Source organism: Bos indicus x Bos taurus, chromosome 25 (assembly GCF_003369695.1).
Source record: "Bos indicus x Bos taurus breed Angus x Brahman F1 hybrid chromosome 25, Bos_hybrid_MaternalHap_v2.0, whole genome shotgun sequence".
Classification (NCBI taxonomy): domain Eukaryota; kingdom Metazoa; phylum Chordata; class Mammalia; order Artiodactyla; family Bovidae; genus Bos; species Bos indicus x Bos taurus.
In genome coordinates this window covers 29,676,586-29,697,775 of record NC_040100.1, presented here as the reverse complement: position 1 = coordinate 29,697,775, position 21,190 = coordinate 29,676,586, and the positions used below count along the sequence as shown (strand labels likewise).

General features: G+C 43.5%; 1 protein-coding gene across 1 annotated transcript in view; it reads left to right on the top strand.

The window, feature by feature from the left end:
• Positions 1–16,521: 16,521 nt before the first annotated feature.
• The window catches only part of ERCC4 (ERCC excision repair 4, endonuclease catalytic subunit), a 41,310-nt gene continuing 36,641 nt past the window's right edge, over positions 16,522–21,190 (top strand). Inside the window, exons 1-2 of the mRNA XM_027526764.1 lie at positions 16,522–16,768; positions 18,361–18,541. Of these exons, the coding sequence (XP_027382565.1) occupies positions 16,562–16,768; positions 18,361–18,541 (388 nt within the window). The 5' untranslated portion in view covers positions 16,522–16,561. The remainder of the gene's footprint in view (positions 16,769–18,360; positions 18,542–21,190) is intronic.

Genomic DNA, 21,190 nt, shown 5'->3' with positions numbered 1-21,190 from the left:
TGAAGTTACACAGATACATTGTCATACACTTTCCAAAAGTGTTACCTAAGTAGCTAAAATGTCCAAGGAAATCAAGAATGGATCATTACTAGGAAATCTAAAATTTAACTTTTTTCAAAAGATCAAGGAAAAAATTTGTATGATCATATCAATAGACACAGAAGAATATTTGGTAAAATCCAACAGCCACTCCAAATTTTAAATAATCTACTATAAAGGAACAATAACATATATGAATACTACTTCAGACCAGAAGAAATTTTTTTTTTTTTAATTTGGCTGCACCAGGATCTTTAGTTGTGGCATGTGGGATCTAGTTCCCTGACCAAGGATCAAACCCAGGCCCCCTGAACTGGGAGCACAGAGTCTCAGCCACAGGACCAACCAGGTCCCCAGAAGAAATATCTTAAAATGGAAACAAACAGTCCCACTAAAGCCAGATGCAAGACAAGACCATTATTGAACTTTCTTCTGCAGAAACCTTACAGCCAAGTCCCAGAGCTCTGGAAACCAGACTCATGTGTCCCCAAGCAGAAACCTGGTGGATTCTTCTCCCAAACAAACAACACTTTTTTTCCAGGAGAAAAGACCTAGAGCAGTTGAAGTATGGAAATCCCTCACTGAAATCAATTAGTCCACCAGCCCCACTCACATACACAGTGTCCAGTCAGTCCTTTGGTGCTTCACTCTTTGTTAACAGCGAGCCAGGGATCACCAAGTATATGTATATGAGGACAACGTCTAACAGACAGGGGGGAGGCAGGAAAAGGAACTTCCAGGAAACAGAGACTGGCTATTGTATGTCTTTCCACACCATGAAAAGACCATTTACACACTTTTACCACACTCCAGCAGCTGGGATATAAACAGGCATCTTCATTTGGGGCTTTGGATTTCACACAAGAGATTCAAAGAATAAGACACAGAGGAGAATGTGTCCACCATCCAGTGGCGGCCACAGTGGCTCATACTCGTCCCACAGAGCACCCATACCTATGGGCTTGGTCCTTAATTTCCTTGGTTTGTCTTCTTTGTAACCTGGTTCTCTAGAGCTAAGTTGCTTCAATCATGTACAACTTTTCGATCCTATGGAGCGTAGTCCACCAGGCTCCTCTGTCCATGGGATTCTCTAGGCAAGAATACTGGAGTGGGTTGCCATGCCCTCCTCCAGGGGATCTTCCTGACCCACAATCAAACCCACATCACTTACTTCTCCTGCATTGGCAGCTGTGTTCTTCACCACTGGGATGTGAAGAACATCCCAGTGCCACCTGGGATTCTCTAGACTTGCTGGCAATTCTGTGAACTATAGAATAGATTTCAATAAATTCCTTTGCTCTTTAATAAACCAGAATCAACTTCAGTTGCTCACCCTCAAGTACCTGTCTTGCACTGATCTCCGAATTGTATTATTAGCTGAAAAGCAATATGGTAAGAACAAAATCATTTGAAAGTGAAAGTGTTAGTCACTCAGTCATGCCCAACTCTTTGCAACTTCATGGACTGTAGCCTCCTAGGCTCCTCTGTCCCTAGAATTCTCCTGGCAAGAATACTGGAGTGGGTAATCATTCCCTTCTCCATGGGATCTTCCCAACCCAGGGAACAAACCTGGGTCTCCTGCATTGCAGGCATATTCTTTACCATCTGAGTCACCTCAAATAAAAGCAAAATCTACTCACAAAACAGTTAGAACTAGACATGGAAAAACAGACTGGTTCCAAATAGGAAAAGGAGTACGTCAAGGCTGTATATTGTCACCCTGCTTATTTAACTTCTATGCAGAGTACATCATGAGAAACGCTGGGCAGGAAGAAGCACAAGCTGGAATCAAGATTGCTGGGAGAAATATCAATAACCTCAGATATGCAGATGACACCACCCTTATGGCAGACAGTGACTGCTAAGTCGCTTCAGTCGTGTCCAACTCTGTGCGACCCCATAGACGGTAGCCCACCAGGCTCCCCCGTCCCTGGGATTCTCCAGGCAAGAACACTAGAGTGGGTTGCCATTTCCTTCTCCAATGCATGAAAGTAAGAAGTGAAAGTGAAGTCGCTCAGTTGTGTCTGACTCTTAGCGACCCCATGGACTGCAGCCCACAAGGCTCCTCCATCCATGGGATTTTCCAGGCAAGAGTACTGGAGTTGGGTGCCATTGCCTTCTCCGGGCAGAGAGTGAAGAGGAACTCAAAAGCCTCTTGATGAAAGTGAAAGAGGAGAGTGACAAAGTTGGCTTAAAGCTCAACATTCAGAAAATGAAGATCATGGCATCTGGCCCCATCACTTCATGGAAAATAGATGGGGAAACAGTGGAAACAGTGTCAGACTTTATTTTGGGGGGCTCCAAAATCACTGCAGATGGTGACTGCAGCCATGAAATTAAAAGACACTTACTCCTTGGAAGAAAAGTTACGACCAACCTAGATAGCATATTCAAAAGCAGAGACATTACTTTGCCAACAAATGTCTGTCTAGTCAAGGCTATGGTTTTTCCAGTAGTCATGTATGGATGTGAGAGTTGGACTGTGAAGAAGGCTGAGTGCCGAAGAATTGATGTTTTTGAACTGTGGTGTTGGAGAAGACTCTTGAGAGTCCCTTGGACTGCAAGGAGATCCAACCAGTCCATTCTAAAGGAGATCAACCCTGGGATTTCTTTGGAAGGAATGATGCTAAAGCTGAAACTCCAGTACTTTGGCCACCTCATGGGAAGAGTTGACTCATTGGAAAAGACTCTAATGCTGGGAGGGATTGGGGGCAGGAGGAAAAGGGGACGACAGAGTATGAGATGGCTAGATGGCATCACCAACTCGATGGATGTGAATTTGAGCGAACTCTGGGAGATGGTGATAGACAGAGAGGCCTGGCGTGCTGTGATTTATGGGGTCGCAAAGAGTCGGACACAACTGAGCGACTGAACTGACTGAACTGATAAGAAAGTTAAAAAAAAGCGGGACTAGTCAAAAAGAAAAGTTGAACTGTGATGTAGTCACAAGGAAGTCCTCAGCTAATCCTATAAGAAGTTCTGGAGCTGGGTTGGCCTGGGGCAAGAGAACTTCAACCAAATCCCTACATCAACCAGTCCTTAGGTGAAGCCACCACTGTGAAGAGTTGTGGAGTAATCTTGAGCAAAGCACCTCTTTATAGCTGAAGGCAAGTCTTAGGAACTCAGCCAAGAAACTGCAGCTGCCAATACCCCCAGCAGATGAGAGTATGAATTTTCAGTCCTGGAAGGTAGTGATCTGGTCAGCACATTACTGTATCCACTACAGTCTACCCCTTGTCAGATTCATATGTTGCAATAATTTAATCTGTGAACAGCTCTTCCAGGATTCTATTGGGATGCTTCCTGGGGTAAATTTCCAAATAATAATGAATGTGATTAACCATGGCCCCCATTACTATAGCAGGTCTGAGTTCCAAAACTCCTTTTCTTTATACCCCCTCCTACAACTAGCCATTCTAGAATCCCCTCGCCTATGGCTAGCACCTCTGAAGGTCAAGGTGGCTTATCTGGTACAGCAATCTAGACCCTCTTCTCTGTGGAATCTGAGCACCTGGTTACCAGTGTTTCTCAGGCCAATCAAAATTACCATTAAAATTGGGCCAAAGACTCTCAAAAGACAGCCAAGGATTTCTTTGGTGAGAAATGAATGTCTGTGGTTTACAAGCCATCCAATCTGAGGTATCTTTTTTTTTTTTTTTTTTCAGTGCTGTGCTGGGTCTTCATTGCTACCTGCTGGCTTTCTCTTGTTACACTGAGTGGGCTTCTCATTGCGGTGGCTTCTCTTGTGGAGTACAGGCTCTAGGGCACCAAGACTAAGTAGCTATGGTGCATGGGCTTTGTTGCCTCACAGCACATGGGATCTTCCCTGACCAGGGGTTGAACCACGACCCCTGCACTGGTAGGCGGATTCTTAACCACTGGACCATCAGGGAAGTTTTGTGTGTTATCTTTTTACAGCAGCCCAAATGGACCAATGCCTCCAAAGTACTTCCCATTTCTTGTCCATTTGGACTGTCAATGATGTCATCAGTATAGTGGGCCAACAGGATGTTGTATGGGATGTCCAGATGACCCAGGACCTTTGGGACTATATTTTGACAAAAGGAAGGAAAGCTAAGATAGGACTGGGGCAAAACAATAAATGTATACTGCTGTCCATCATAAGTAAATACAAAGTCTTTCTGGTCAGGGTGGAAATCAGAACATTTCTTGGATCAATGGTCACATGCCATGTACCTAAGGACATACTGATCTCCTCCAGCAAAAGATACCATAACTGGCACAGCAGCTATGTTCCAGTTACCTACTTGTAACAAACCACACAGTGCTGTAAACCAATAACAAGCATTTCAGTTCAGTTCAGTTGCTCAGTCGTGTCCAACTCTTTGCAACCCCAGGGGCTGCAGCATGCCAGGCCTCCCTGTCCATCACCAACTCCCGGAGTTTACTCAAACTCATATCCATGGGGTCAGTGATGCCATCCAACCATCTCATCCTCTGTCGTCCCCTTCTCCTCCCACCTTTCAAATGAGTCAGTTCTTCGCATCAGGTGGCCAAAATATTGGAGTTTCAGCTTTAGCATCAGTCCTTCCAATGAATACTCAGGACTGAGTTTGTTCTAATTAAGGAGGTCAGCTGGGCTCAGCTGGGTAATTCTCAGTCAGGGTCTGTCATGTGGTTACAGTCAATTGGTGCCTGGGGTCAGGGTCATCACAAAGGCTTTCTCACTCAGATATCTGCTCTGTGGGCTGGGATGACTCAGGTAGCTAGGGGCTGAAACATCAAGGGTTGCTCAGGCAAATCTCAATCTCAATCTCTCTCTCTTTTTAAATTTTTAACATTTATTTATTTATTTGGCTGGGCCAAGTCTTAGTTGCTACACATGGGATCATCATTGCGGCATGCAGGACCTTTACCTGAGGCATGCAAACTCAGCTGCAGCATGTGGGATCCTGTTCTCTGACCAGGGATTAAACCCAGGTCCCCTGCACTGGGAGCACAGAATCTTAGCTACTGGACCATCCAGGAAGTGCCCTCCCACTCACTCTTTATCTCTATTTCTCTCCCTCTCCTTCTCCCTCTTCCTCACCCATCTCTCCAAATAGTCTTTCAACATGATGGACTCGGGAGAGCCAGACAGGTTACATGGCAACTGAAGGCTCCCAGAGAGAGTGCCCCAAAAGAAACCAACATGGCCTTTACTATACCAATTTTGGAAGTCACTCACCAGCATCATTTCTGCCACATTTTAATCATTAATATAGACACAGGGTCTTCCTTGGTGGCTCAGTGGTAAAGAATCTGCCTGCCAGTGCAAGAGACATAAGAGATCCAGGTTTGATTTCTGGGTCGGGAAGACTCCCCTGGAAGACATTGTGGCAACCCACTCCAGTATTCTTGCCTGGAGAATCCCATGGACAGAGGAAATCTGGTGAGGTCCATCGGGTCACAAAGAGATGCACAGGACTTAAAACTTAGCATGCACACGTGAGGGGGATGGCTACCCCTGTAATACTGTTTTTTATATACTATTCTGGCTGATGTGAGAGAGAAGGGCCACTTTAGACACTTTCTGTTGGCCTGCTCCCACTATGACAGTTTTTACTCGACAAGCCAGGGATGCAGAGTTCTCCCAAACACCTAGTATGTCCATTCCAATCACACTTGGCTATCCCTGGAACAGAGAAGTGACCTGGGGCCAGGCAGCCCTCTTCAGCTGAGAGCAAGTTTTAGAGACTCAGATGAGAGCTGTCAGCCTCCAGCATTTCCAACAGATGAGGAAATGAATATTTGTTTCAAATGGAGTGTGGCATACCACAGCATCCACTACACTGACTGTCCCTCATAGAGTTTGATGAAATTTGCTAAGGTTAAAAAAATCAAGGATTTATCTGGAAGTGGCACAGGAGAGAAAAAAAGGAAGGCCATTTACTCATTTTTCAAGAACGGGTAAAGAACTAACCTTTTGATTTATTAGTCTTAAAGAGGACTCTCTGTGAATAAGCTATTCACATTCTCATTTTTCCCACCAGAATGATACAAAAGCTATCATACTATTTCCTCCTTTCTCTTATTTCAAGCAACTTGTCTTGACTTCTAAACATCATTCTCACTCTAAATGTCAATGCTGTATATCATGACTCCCTGTGGAGGCAAAACTAGGCGTGATTAGATCTCTGTTAAATAACAATCAATTCTACTTTTGCAATGAGCCAGCTCTGAATTTCCTAAACCTATTTTTTATTGAGAAGATACCCTGACCCAATGGCATTTCTCAGAAAAACATAAGAAGCAAACTCCAAAGCAAGCATCTAAGAGGTCAAGAAAGGACCAGAACATGAAGAAATGACAAAATGGGATATTTCAAATGGCTATCTCTTATTTACATTCATTTGTTTAATAAATGAATGCTTTAAACCCCAAAATCTAGTGCCATGAATAATTGATTTCTTATCTTCTACTGAATTACATGTGTTTGTTAATATTATTTAATTTTTAATACATTTAAACTATATGACTTTAAACAGCAAAAAGAATTAAACGATAAACATTGGGGGAAAAAATCCCCTTCTTATCCTGAATTCCATCTGTTCAATTTCCTTTAACAGTTTCTTAGTTTCTTATATCCTGCCAGATTTTCTTTATGTATATTCGAGCATAAATCTACATTCACAAAAGTGATCTTACACAAAAGGTAGCATATTTTATACATTGTTCTGCACCTTACTTTTTTCACTCAACAAAATCAATAATTTCTGATTAATAAGAACCCCAGGGTTTGGGGGGGATTTTTACAGTAAAACATTATTGGGGACTTTTTGGATAATCACACGATTGTTGTAGATATGCTAAAATGATAACTATGTATTACTTATAAATTACAGAATTAAGTCTGTCTACATGTTCCACCCCAATGACAAGGTCCTACAATAAAATTACATGACTTATTTCCATTTAATATTAAGCCAAAGGTCACTACAAGCAATGTGGTCCAAAAATCAGACCCAAATTTAATGTTTTCTTCTATCACCCCTGCCCTCTTCTACAAGACTGCAGGTAGAACCATATGTGGAGAAAACGTCGAAAGTCTACATTTAAACGACTGGGTCCCTTCTCATCTGAAACTATCACAACATTGTTAATCGGCTATGCTGCTGCTGCTAGAGACGGCAGCCCACCAGACTCCCCGGTCCCTGGGATTCTCCAGGCAAGAACACTGGAGTGGGTTGCCATTTCCTTCTCCAGTTAATCGGCTACACCCCAACACAAAATAAAAAAGTTGTTGTTTTTTTTTTTTCAATTCTACGTTGAAGACCTTTATGAATAAGGTCCCCAGGCATCACTACCCCAGAATTCCCTTCTCCACAAGACTAACTCCAAATCAGGCAAAACAGTTTACAACTGCAAGGTCATCAGTGCCTACTAACAAAGACAGGTAACTTAGAACATTGTCATTTGCAAGGTCAAAGCTCTTTGCAGCGTCAGCTCCAAGGCATGCACAGTCAGTCACACAGGCTCAGGAAGGCCTCATGCTTGGTTAAGTGCCCTGCTGTCACCACCCTGAAATTCTCCATTTTTTACAAAATGCCCTGAATTTTTATTTTGCACTGCCTGCTGCCTCCTCTCAGAATGCACTGTAAGAGAGAAGGTGCAGTAAGGGGAAAAGAATGTCTCCAAAAATAAGGAAAAACACATTCCACAAAGCTTACTGGATTTAAGTATTATTTTCCCCAGGGGAGAGCCTCCATGGGGTTCCCCATAAATCCTTGCAAAAGGTTAATTGCTACTCCATAGGAACCACTATCATTTTCACAAAAGGCTACTTGTTGTTACAAAGAGAGACAGGTAATTGGTTTTTGTGTTCAGCTTCATTCTTGCTTTGTTTCTTTTTTGTTAAAGATGAATGGCTTGTCAAAACAGCAAGAATATATTTATTTTAATTACAAGCCATCAAAAGTCCTTATTTCCAAGAGAAAAGATTACTTTAATAATTAAATTCCCTCTGCTTCTCTGAGTAATAATTAGTTAACCAAATGCTAAGTCTTCTTTTAGTGGACTTAACTACAGAGTATTAGCATTCAGGTGACTTCATTTTCAGGCAATTAATACTGGGCTTCCCCGGTGGCTCAGTTGGTAAAGAATCTGCCTGCCAATGGAGGAGACACGGGAGACCTGGGTTCGAGCCCTGGGTCAGAAAGATCCCCTGGAGAAGGGAATGGCAACCCACTCCAGTATTCTTGCCTGGGAAATCCCATGGACGGAGGAGCCTGATAGGCTACAGTTCTTGGGGTTACAAAAGAGTCAGACATGACTTAGCAACTAAACAACAACAACAAATATATGTGATACACACCAATGAATCTCCCAAGGACCTCAGGTCATGGGCAGAACTCTACAGGTATTGCAACTGTTTCCCTAGTCCTGTGTGTACCAACTATTGCCCAGGGACAGAATCAGTAAGACTGCTCAAGGTCATATACTAAAGTTTTTCAAATGTTTCTATTAATAGATGCTGCTGAAATTAATAAGTTAACAATTGATATGAAAGCATTGCTGAAATCATGTGTGTGTGTGTGTGTGCTCACTCACGTCTGACTCTTTGCGGCCCCGTGGACTTTAGCACACAAGGCTCCTCTGTCCATGGAATTTTCCGGGAAAGAATACTGGAATGGGTTGCCACTTCCCACACCAGGGGATTTTCCCAACCCAGGTTTCGAACCCAAGTCTCCTATGTCTACTCCAATGGCAGGCAGGCTCTTTACCACTAACACCATCTGGGAAGGTTCACTAAATTCACAGCAGCTTTTTAAATGTATTGTCCCAACCAACAAACACAAAAAAATCCTACTGCCTTTATGAAGGATGGGTCCAAGAGTATTTTGAATTTGTTAAAAGGATATTTGAGAGTGGAAAGGAAGGGGACCATCTGAGCCACATGTTCAAATCTGAATGACTCAGGATGGCGTTCAAGGCCTTCAGCATCAGGCTTTTAAGGAGACAACAGTTTAATTTAAGGTGGCAATAAGAAAGAATTCAGGTTTAGAAGCAGATGGACTGTGCTCCATGTTCCACTCTTACCTGGGTAGCTGTGGACAAGTTAGTTATGCCTTCTCACCTGTAGGGGCTTACTCAGTAAAACTTTAATCCAATTGTCAGCTGATGGGCGGGGCTGTGCTCCCCTCCTTTAGTTGTTTGGACTGAGGTGACCCAGTCCTGGAGTCTATAGGCTTCTATTGCTGTTTTCAGCTGCTGAGTCCGTCGACTCTGCGACCCCATGGACTGCAACGTGCCAGGCTTCCCTGTCCTTCACCATCTCCTGGAGTTTGCTCAAACTCCTCTCCATGGAGTCAGTAATGCCATCCAACCATCTCATTCTCTGTCACCCCCTTTTCCTCCTGCCCTCACCAACAGGGTTTTTTCCCAATGAATTGACTCTCTTCGCATCAGGTGGCCAAAATATTGGAGGTTCAGCATCAGTCCTTCCAATGAATATTCAGGGTTGATTTCCTTTAGGACCAACTGGTTTGATCTCTTTCCTGACCAAGGGACTCTCAAGAGTCTTCTCCAAAGAGGGCTTACAAGAGCCACATCTCCCAGGACTTATGCTGTCAGTGCTTCTGTCCCCATGGCAGGCCACTACCTACCCACGCCTGTGCAGGAGACTCTTAAACACTCACAGGTAGGTCTGTCTCAGTCTCCTGGGAGTCACTGTTCCTTTCCCCTGGGTCCTGATGCACAGAAGATTTTGTTTTGTTTGTGTAGTCTAAAAGTCTCTGTTTCCCCCAGTCCTGTGGAAGCTCTGTAATCAAATCCCACTGGCCTTCAAAGTCAGATTCCCTGGGGATTCCCAGTCCCCTGGCCGGATCCCCAGGCTGGGAAGCCTGATGTGGGGCCTAGAACCTTCAAAACAGTGCAAGAACTTCTTTGGTATTATTGTTCTCCAGTTTGTTAAGTCACCCACCCAGCAGGTATAGGATATGATTTTATTGTAACTGTTCCCCTCCTACCATTTTGTTGTGGCTTCTCCTCTGTCCTTGGATGTGGGGCATCTTTTTTTTGGTGGGTTCCAGTGTCTTCCTGTCGATGGTTGTTCAACGGTGAGTTGTAATTTTCGTACTCTGGCAGAAGAAGATGAGCGCATGTCCTTCTACTCTGCCATCTTAATCTCGTCTCTCCTCACTTGGAAAATAAGGAGAATAACAGTTCCTACTTTGTTATCTCACCAGACATCACCCCAGACTCTTTGCAACCCTCTGGACTGTAGCCTGCCAGGCTCCTCTGTCCATTAGACTTTGCCTTTTCCTCCTCCAGGAGATCTTCCCAACCCCGGGATTGAAACTACGTCTCCTGCGTCTCCTGCATTAGCAGGCGGATTCTTTACCACTGAGCCACCTGGGAAACCCCTATGGATTATTACAGGATCCTGGAAATAGTTCCCTGTGCTATATAGCAGGTCCTGTTGATTATCTGTTTTAGGTATAACAGTGTATATCTGCTAATCCCAAACTCCTAATTTATTCCTCCCTCACCCCCTTTCCCCTTTGGTAACCATAAATTTGCTTTCTGTCTGTGAATCTGTTTGTTTTGTAAATAAGTTCATCTGTATCGTATTTTAGATTCCACAAATAAGTGATACCATACGGTATTTGTCCTTCTCTGGCTCACTTAGTATGATAATCTCTAGGTCCATCCCTGTTGCTGCAAATGGCATTATTTCATTCTTTTTTATGTCAGCTCCATTTTAAAGACTAGGCCACTTAGGTATGCTGCTGCTGCTGCTAAGTCACTTCAGTCATGTCCGACTGTGTGTGACCCCATAGACAGCAGCCCACCAGGCTCCCCAGTCCCTGGGATTCTCCAGGCAAGAACACTGGAGTGGGTTGCCATTTCCTTCTCCAATGAATGAAAGTGAAAAGTAAAAGTGAAGTCGCTCAGTCGTGTCCGACTCTTAGCGACCCCATGGACTGCAGCCTACCAGGCTCCTCCGTCCATGGGAGTTTCCAGGCAGGAGTACTGGAGTGGGGTGCCATTGCCTTCTCTGCACTTAGGTATAGAGAGGTTAAATAACCTGCATAGGTCACATAGCTGAGCTGGGTTTCAAACCCAAGTCTTTATAAGTTACATCCAGAATCCTTAAGGGGCCCAAAGGTGATCTGGTCCTAGGAAAGGAGTCAAAGTCAGAAAGCATTCTCTCTTTATCTTTTCTCCAGCCTCTAGATTTAAGGCAGTTTCCATATGGATGTGTAAAACTGAGGTTGTTGAGAGAAATTATGGTGGCCTACCTATGGCAATCAGGGTTATCTAAGATGTGCTTAGTTCTACCTCAAGTCAGGAGGAAAATGATGCTTAATCTCACTGCAGACTAGCACCAAAAACCACAGGGCTGCTGCCTGACCTGTGTCTTGGTGGGCAAAACTGAAACCTGCAAAGTAATCTAGAGTAGAGATAGCTCTGATGATCAGAACAATCTAAAAATAAGGAAAGGTTTGGAGAATTATTGTGACAGTGACATGGTGGGAGGAAGAATCTTTTAAGTGAAAAACTTTTGCCCAGGGATGTGAGAATTGGACTATAAAGAAAGCTGAGAGCCGAAGAATTGATGCTTTTGAACTGTGGTGTTGGAGAAGACTCTTGAGAGTCCCTTGGACTGCAAGGAGATCCAACCAGTCCATCCTAAAGATCAGTCCTGAATATTCATTGGAAGGACTGATGCTGAAGCTGAAACTCCAATACTTTGGCCACTGATGGAAAGAACTGATTCACTAGAAAAGACCCTGATGTTGGGAAAGATTGAAAGCAGGAGAAGAAGGGGATGACAGAGGATGAGATGGTTGGATGGCATCACTGACTCAATGGACATGACTTTAAGTAAGCTCCAGGAGTTGGTGATGGACAGAGAAGCCTGGTGTGCTGCAGTCCATGGGGTCGCAAAGAGTCAGACATGACTGAGCAACTGAACTGACTGAGGGGCGAAACTACAATGTCTAGACACATCTGCTGCTGCTGCTAAGTCACTTCAGTCGTGTCCGACTCTGTTCGACCCCACAGACAGCAGCCCACCAGGCTCTCCCGTCCCTGGGATTCTCCAGGCAAGAACACTGGAGTGGGTTGCCATTTCCTTCTCCAGTGCATGAAAGTAAAAAGTGAAAGTGAAGTCGCTCAGTCGTGTCCAACTCCTAGCGACCCCATGGACTGCCGCCTACCAGGCTCCTCCGTCCATGGGATTTGCCAGGCAAGAGTACTGGAGTTGGGTGCCATTGCCTTCTCCTCTGCTAGAATTTATTAATACAAAAGTCTGCTTCCCTAGATACCAACTTTTGACATTGTTGCCCAGAATATACATTAAATATAGAATTCACGATGTAATACTGTGCAGTACTGATGAAGTATTTATTTAGTACCTGGGAAGTGTTTTCTTTTGCTTTCATTATAAAAGCAATATAAGTTAATGGTAAGAAAGTCAAACAGAGCAGAACAGAATAAACTGAAATGTAAAGGTCTCACCCTACACCAACCACCCATTTCAACTCCCCAGAAGCTATTACTTTTGTTAAGGGCTTTTCTATGTAGTCATAAGGAAATAATGCCTGTTTACTGGTTCTTTAAACAAATGGGACCATTCTATACATTACTGTTTTGAAGTTACTTTTTGTATTTTATAATAGCCTGGATTTGGTATCTTGTCACATACAGCTTGGCAAATAGATGTGGAAACAGTGGAAACAGTGGCTGACTTTATTTTTGGGGGGCTCCAATATCACTGCAAATGGTGATTGCAGCCATGAAATTAAAAGACGCTTACTCCTTGGAAGGAAAGTTATGACCAATCTAGACAGCATATTAAAAAGCAGAGACATTACTTTGCCAACAAAGGTCCATCTAGTCAAGGCTATGGTTTTTCCAGTAGTCATGTATGGATGTTAGAGTTGGACTATAAAGAAAGCTGAGCACCGGAGAATTGATGCTTTTGAACTGTGGTGTTGGATAAGGCTATTGAAAGTCCCTTGGACTGCAAGGAGATCCAACCAGTACATTCTAAAGGAGATCAGTCCTGGGTGTTCATTGGAAAGACTGATGTTGAAGCTGAAACTCCAATACTTTGGCCACCTGATGCAAAGAGCTGACTCATTTGAAAAGACCCTGATGCTGGGAAAGATTCAGGGTGGGAAGAGAAGGGGACAACAGAGAATGAGATGTTGGATGGCATCACCGACTCAATGGACATGAGTTTGGGTAAACTCCGGGAATTGGTGATGGACAGGGAGGCCTGGCATGCTGCAGTTCATGGGGTCGCAGAGTTGGACATGACTGAGTGACTTAACTGAACAGCTTATAAGTATTATATGATATTCCACTTATTAGGGATGCAGGAAGAAGTTTTGACTAGCCTCCTAGCATAAGAAATTCAGGAGAAATATCTGCAAAATAATGACAGTTCACAAAATTATATGATTAATAAACATCATACATAAGTTCCCCACAGAATATAAGTTCTACGGTAGCCAAGTTTTTAATCTGTTTTGTTCACTGACAAGTCATGGTGCCCAATAAATATTTGTGGGGTAAATATATTTTCACATATATATGGATCTATATAGATATTTTAAATTTCTCTATACATTGACCAATCATCCTCCAAAATTACTGCTTCATTATATACTCTTACAGGACTTCATCTGTAGAGCTCAGTTTATTGGAAATAGTGAATGCTTGTGTATTAGTTTCCAGTTGCTGTAACGAATTACTACAAATGTAGGTGCTTAGAACAACCCAAGTTCATATATTCCAGTTCTGGGGGCCAGAAGTGCAAAATCGGTTGGCAAGAATGTGTTCCTTCTGAAGCCCTCAGAGGAGAACTCATTCCCTTGCCTTTTTCAGCTACAAAAGGCAGCATTCTTTGGCTCGTGGCCCCTTCCACATCATTCCAACCTCTGTTTCCATTGTCACATCTCCTTCTCAGACTCTCACCCTCTGGTCTCTCTCCTTCCTTTATATGGACGCTCATAATTACAGTGGGCGCACCATGACAATCCAAAATACACTCCCCATCTTGAAATCTCTAAATGAATAATGTCTGCAAAGCCTCGTTTGCCATATAAGGTAACATATTCACAGGTACAAGGGATTAAAACATGAACATCTTTGTGGAGCCATTACTTTGCATATCACAGCTGGGAATCAGGTTTGAATATCAGAGTTGTTACTTCAACATGCATATCCTTCATACGTGTTGAGTCCCTACTTATCATGTCCTGAACTAAATGCCCTAACTAGTTGACTGGTCTTGGCCAAATTACAAAAGCTCCTTGGACTCCATTTTCTCACTTGCAAAAGTGGAGGGATTCACATGAGTCTCATAGGAATGGCTATGTGGAGAATGTCTGCAGACATTCTTTTCCATTTAATCAACATTTAGGAAATACCATATACTGTTTAAATCTTGACAAAATGTAAGTAAAGTACTAGACTAAGCAGTAAGAGGTAGAGAAACAGATCCTCTTGCTGCGTGATCGGTTGCACCCAACTCTTTTGCCACCCCATGGACTGTAGCTCGCCAGGCTCCTCTGTCCACAGGATTCTCCAGGCAAGAATACTGAAGTGGGTTGCCATGCCCTCCTTCAGGGGATCTTCTAGACCCAGGGATTAAACCTCATCTCCTGCATTGGCAGGCAGATTGTTTACCACTGAGCCATCAGGGAAGCCCTGTAAACTGCTGATGTTGATATAAATCAGTACAGGCTTTCTAGAAGGTGATGTGGCACCATGGATGTAATGAAAACCCTTACATATGTTTGTTCTCTTTATCCTACTAAGTACCCACTTCTAAAGTGCATCTTACGGGCATGGTTGAATTTATGTCTGAAGATACTCAATAAAATAGTATTTACAATATGACAGGGGGAAGTGGAAACAGGCTCAATGTCCACTAATAATGAATTAGGTAAATGAGTATGGTACATTTGCATTGTAGAAATCTCATCGGCCATATATCTAAGAGAATTTGGGGGCTTCCCCGGTTGCTCAGTGGTGAAGAATCCAGCTGCCAACACAGGAGACACAGGTTCAATCGCTGGGCTGGGAAGATCCCCTGGAGGAGGGAATAGCAACCTACTTCAGTATTCTTGCCTGGGAAATCCCACAAACAGAGGAGCCTGGCAGGCTATAGTCCATGGGGTTGCAAAAAAGTCGGACACAACTTAGCAACTAAACAGCAACAGCATTTCTTACAACTGAATGTGACTGTACAATTACCTCAATAAAACTGTCAAAAAAGAATTTTGTAGAAGAATATTAAATACCATGTTCACAGATTTATCAAATGAGAGCAACAAACTCTCGATTTAAATCAGAGTTACTCATTATATCAGTAAAATAAGTATGTGTGGTGAGAATTTATATACCAAAAAAAAGACAAAAACTAAAAGCGTAGATGATGTTACAGTAGTAATTTCTGGTAATAGAATAACAAATGATTTTTATTTTTGCTTACTTATACAGTATTTTTTATTTTCTAATCATGGAGGTTGGGGAAAAAGGGAGGTACATACAAAAGAATTTCTCTAATTAGATTACAGGCATTTCTACCTACAGAACAAATACCTAGGTGTCCCCCTAGTGGAAGACTAGACAAGGCTACACCGAGTACACCTGGTTGCGACTTTTTACAGAGCTAAGAACCCACCTTGGAGAAGGAAATGGCAACCCACTCCAGTATTCTTGCCTGGAGAATCCCATGGACGGAGGAGCTTGGTGGGCTACAGTCCACGGGGTCGCAAAGAGTCGGACACGACTGAGCGACTTCACTTAAGAACCCACCTGCCAATACAGGAAACGTAAGAGAGGCGGGTTCGATCCTTGGGTGGGGAAGATCCCCTGGAGGAAGGCGTAGCAACCCACTCCAGTATTCTTACCTGTAGAATCCCATGGACAGAGGAGCCTGGCAAGCTATAGTCCATAGGGTCGCACAGAGTCGGACACGACTGAAGCGACTTAGCAATTATAGTCAAGACCTTTCGAGAGAAACAAAAAGCTGAGATTAACAAACTATTCTGCTTATACAAACAATTTTTAAAAGAGGGGCCCATTGCAAAAGAAAGGAGCAAACCTCACCCTGGGCAGCAGGTGCTACCAATTCTAAGTGCAATCCTTAGACTGACAATTAACTTTTTCAATGGATAATGTCAGGGAGCTCAGTTCCTTGGGTTTACATCTCCTCTCTCGCTTTGTGGTAGCTTGTGGTCTAGTGGGTCTAGGCCGCCTGACTCTCAAATCTAAAATACAAACAAGGTGAAACCTGAAGACCGCAGCAGACACCTGTTGAGAGCGATAGCACCTCCCCGCGGACTCCACGAATCTTCGATTCCTCTAGGTTCCTCTTCGGCTGCGTTCGGCCGGCTCCCGTCCTGTCGGGCTCGGCTCTCTTCGGCTACGTTCGGCGGCTTTCGTCCCGGACTCGGCTCCCTTCGGCCACACTCGGCTCTCTTCGGCATGGTCCGGCCCACTCTCGTCTCAGACTCGGCTTCCTTCGGCTACGTTCCGCCGCCGCCCCGGAAGGGCGCCCATGGAGCCGGGCTCGCCGGCTCGAGTGACGGCTATGGCGCCGCTTTTGGAATATGAGCGGCAGCTGGTGCTGGAACTGTTGGACGCCGACGGACTGGTAGTGTGCGCCCGCGGGCTCGGCGCGGACCGGCTCCTTTATCACTTCCTCCGGCTGCACTGCCACCCGGCGTGCCTAGTGCTGGTGCTCAACACGCAGCCGGCCGAGGAGGTGCGGCTGGCCGCCGGCGCGGGGGACAAGGGGACCCCTAGAGGGCTGGGGAGCCTCCTGAGTGGACGCAGGCCTCGCGCGGAGGCCAAGCCTCTGAGGGCGATACGGGGCCCTGACGCGGGCGGGAGGGCGTGGAGTAAGGGTCCCGGAGGTAGATGCAGGCCCCTGGCGCGGGTGCGGGAACGCTGAGACGGTGGGAGAGGTCCGGAGGTGGTTGCAGGACGCTGACGGGGGTGCCAGGACCCTGAGAGGGCGGCGGGGTCCTGAGGGAAGATGCGGGACCGTGACACAGGTGCGAGGACCCTGAGAGTGTTGGAGGGTCTCTGCGAGCAGTTAGGGGAGTTCATTTGAGGAGGATGGAGGTGGGGAGAAGGATCGGAGGTCTCTGGAGAGGGTGGGAGGATTCTTGGAGGAGGATATGGGTGGGAATAACGAGGCAGTCCTGAAGTTGGATATTAAGGGACTTACTGGAGGCAGAGCAGTGAGGTCCCTTAAAGGGAACAATGATGGGGATGGAGGAGTCGCTGAGGGGAATGGGAACTTAGGAGACGCTGAGGCTGGGGAAAACTAAGCAGGGAAGAGGACGTCCTGGGGGTTCACCCAGGCTTTGGGACAAGGGGCATAAGGTCAGAAGGGAAGGGAGCTGGAAGCTGAGCGTATTCCGAAAGGGTGCCTGGGTCAGGGAGAGTAAAGGACCCTGAGGAAAATAGGATACCCCTGTGTTGTGGGATAGTGACAGGTGTCATAGCCTGGTTGACAAGTCTGATGAGCCCTTAGCTATCTAGAGCAGGTGGCCTCAAGGAAAATGCCAGCTGAGAAGAGTGACCATAAACTCCTAAGAACTGGGCACCGGGCTGATTCATCTGGGTATCCCTAGTGCTCGACTGGGACTTAGCACGACAGGTGCCCCCCAGGAAAAGTGGCATGGAACTGAAGATGTGAAGAACCAAAGGTCCCACTGACGTGATGAAATCCCCTCTGGGGGGACCCGGACAGAACTAATAGTCTAAAACCACCTGGAAAAAGGGTTCCCTTATTATCTTCTCACATGGTACACGTGACTGCAAAGCCACCTCTGGCAGGCAGTATTTTCTAGGTAGCAGTCTTTTAGCCCAGGATTTTAAAGTCTTTTTGTTGTTAAACTGCTAATAACATCTCAAGTGCAATGAGTCTTTAGTGCAAACCCCAAAACAAAAATAAAACCCTAAGTAAATGTCGATTGATTAGTGTTAAGTAGTAATTTGTGTGTTCATTATAAAGTTCATAATCTCTGAAAAAGGCAGCGTGTTTTAAGTACAAATGCTGCTGCTGTGCTATGCCGTGCTCAGTCGTGTCCTTTTTGTGACCCCATGGACTGTAGCCTGCCAGGCTCCTCTGTCCCTGGGATTCTCCAGGCAAGAATACTGAAATGGGTTGCCATTTCCTTCTGCAGGGCATATTCCCCACCCAGGGATGGAACCCAGGTCTCCTGAATTACTGGCAGATTCTTTACCTCTGACCCTTCAGGGAAGCTCTTTAAATAAAAACACTTGCAACCTATTAAAAACTGCCCTGTATTAAATAGTCTGCTAATCCAGTTTAATTTGATTTAGGAGTATTTTATCAACCAGCTGAAGATAGAAGGAGTTGAACATCTCCCTCGCCGAGTAACAAATGAAATCACAGGTAGCAATCGCTATGAAGTGTACACGCAAGGCGGTGTGATATTTGCAACAAGCCGAATACTTGTGGTTGATTTCCTGACTGATAGAATACCTTCAGATTTAATTACCGGTGAGAATTTGAAGCCTTATTGTTATTTGCATGTAAGTTTCTTTTTTTCCCATGCTTGTCTGTTCTCTCTGCTAAACTCCAGACTAGAACCTTGTAAACAGCATTGGATGTTTTTTTGCTCAGCATTTTTCTTCCAGGTGTTAACACAATACCTGACACATTTTGGATGCTTAGTAAATATTTATGGCCTGAATAAGAAACTAAATGTAAGATGACATTTCTGTGTTTTTTAAGCTCGTATTCAGTCAATGCTTAGTAATTGGTGGTTGCTTTTAGAAGCTAATCAGATTTGAATGTTTATAAATATTCTTCGTATATCCCTTAAAGTAGTTTGGTTTTTCCTCTTTAAAGAGTATTTTTTTTTTAACCATGATTTTGAAATTTTCAAAACAATTTTTTTCAGTGTCATTTACTTACAGTGTTACATTGGTTTCGGGTGTATAACACAGTTAATTCTATATTTTATAGATTATACTCCATACAAATTTATTATAAAGATTGACTGTATTCCCTGAGCTGTACATTACGTCTTCAACTTGTTTCTTTTATACTTAGTACTTTGTGCCTCTTGATCTGCTTTTCGTATTTTGCTTCTCCCCCACCCCTCTCCTCACTGGTACCGCTAGCTTGTTGTCTGTTCCTGTTTTTTTACACTTGTTTTTTTACATTTTTTACATTTGTTACTGTTCATTTGTTTTATTTTTTAGATCCCACATAAAAGTAAAAACACAGTATTTGTCTTTTTCTGTCTGACTTACTTCTCTTAGCATAATACCCTCCAGGTCCATCCATGTTGTGGAAAATGGCAAAATTTCATTTTTTATTATGACTGAGCAATGGATATTTATATATATATATAGCACGTCTTCTTTATCCATTCCTCTACCTGTGGATATTTCGGTTGAACCTTATAGATAATGCTGCTATGAACATTGCAGTGCATATATCTTTTTCAATTAATGTTTTTATTTTCTCCAAATACCCAGGAGTGAAGTTGCTGGACCATATGGTACTTTTCTTTTTAATTCTTTGAGGAACCTCCATACATTTTCCATTGTGGCTATACCAATTTACATTCCCACCAAGAGTGCACAAGGGTTCCTTTTTTCCCCACAACATCAAAAACACTTATAACTTCTTGTCTTTTTCACAATAGACATTCTGAGAGGTGTGTAGTGATATCTCATTGTTTGTCTCTGTTGGCCAATGTTGGAAAAATGCCTATTCAGGTCCTCGGCCCCTTCTGTTTTAATCAAGTTTTTTTCTTTTTTTGATACTGAGTTGTATGAATTTTTTATACATTTTAGATACTAATCTTTTATTGGAAATATTGTTTGCAAATATCTTCTCCCATTCAGTAGGTTGCTTTTTCATTTGTTGGTTGGCTTCTTTCACTGTGCAAAAGCTTTTTAATTTGGTGTAGGCTCATTTGATTATTTTTGTTTTTGTTTCCCTTGCCTAAAGAGACAGATTCAAAAAGTATTGCTAAGACAGATGTCAGAGAGCCTACTGCCTATGTCTTCTCCAAGGAGTTTTATGGTTTCAGATCTTAAATGTTGGTTTCTAGTCCATTTTGAGTTTATTTAATACAGTGTGAGAAAAATGTTCTGATTTCATTCTTTTACATGTAACTGTCTAGATTGCCCAGCACCACCTATTGAAGAGAGTCTTTTCCCCATTTTGTTGTGGTGGTTTAGTCACTAAGTCATGTCCGACTCTGCAACACCATGAACTGCAACACGCCAAGTTTCCCTGTCCTTCATTATCTCCCAGAGTTTGTTCAAGTTCATGTCCTTTGAATTGGTGATGCCATCCAACCATCTTGCCCTCTGCCGCCCTCTTCTTTTGCCTTCAGTTTTCCCATCATGAAGGTATTTTCCAGTGAATCGGCTCTTTGCATCAGGTGGCCAAAGTATTGGAGCTTCAGTTTCAGCATCAGTCCTTCCAGTAAATATTCAGGATTGATTTCCTTTAGGATTGACTGGTTTGATCTCCTTGCAGTCCAAGAGACTCTCAAGAGTCTTCTGTAGTACCACAATTTGAAAGCATCAGTTCTTCAGTACTCAGCTTTCTTTATGGGCCAACTCTCACATCCATACATGACTACTGGAAAAACCATGGATCTGACTATACAGACCTTTGTGAACAAAATGATGTTTTTGCTTTTTAATACACCGTCTAGTTTTGTCATAGCTTTTCTTCCAAGGAGCAAGTGTCTTTTAATTTCATGACTGCAATCACTGTCAGCAGTGATTTTGGAGCCCAAGAAAAGAATATCTGTCACTACTTCAACTTTTTCCCTTTCTATTTGCCATGAAGTGATGTTAATTAATTGACCACATGCTTGAGTTTATTTCTGGTCTTTCTGTTTTGTTCCATTGATATTTGTGTCTGGTTTGGGGCCAGAACCATACCGTTTTGATTGCTATAGCTTTGTAGTATAGTCTCAAGGAAGGTGATAGCTCCAGTGTTGTTCTTTTCTCTCAAGATTGGTTTTGCTCTTTGAAGTCTTGTGGTTCCAATCAAATTATTTGTTCTAATTCTTTAAAAAATGTCATAGATATTTTGATTTGGATAGCATTAAATCTGTAGATAGCTTCAGGTAGTATGGTCATTTTAACAATATTAATTCTTCCAGTTCATGAACAA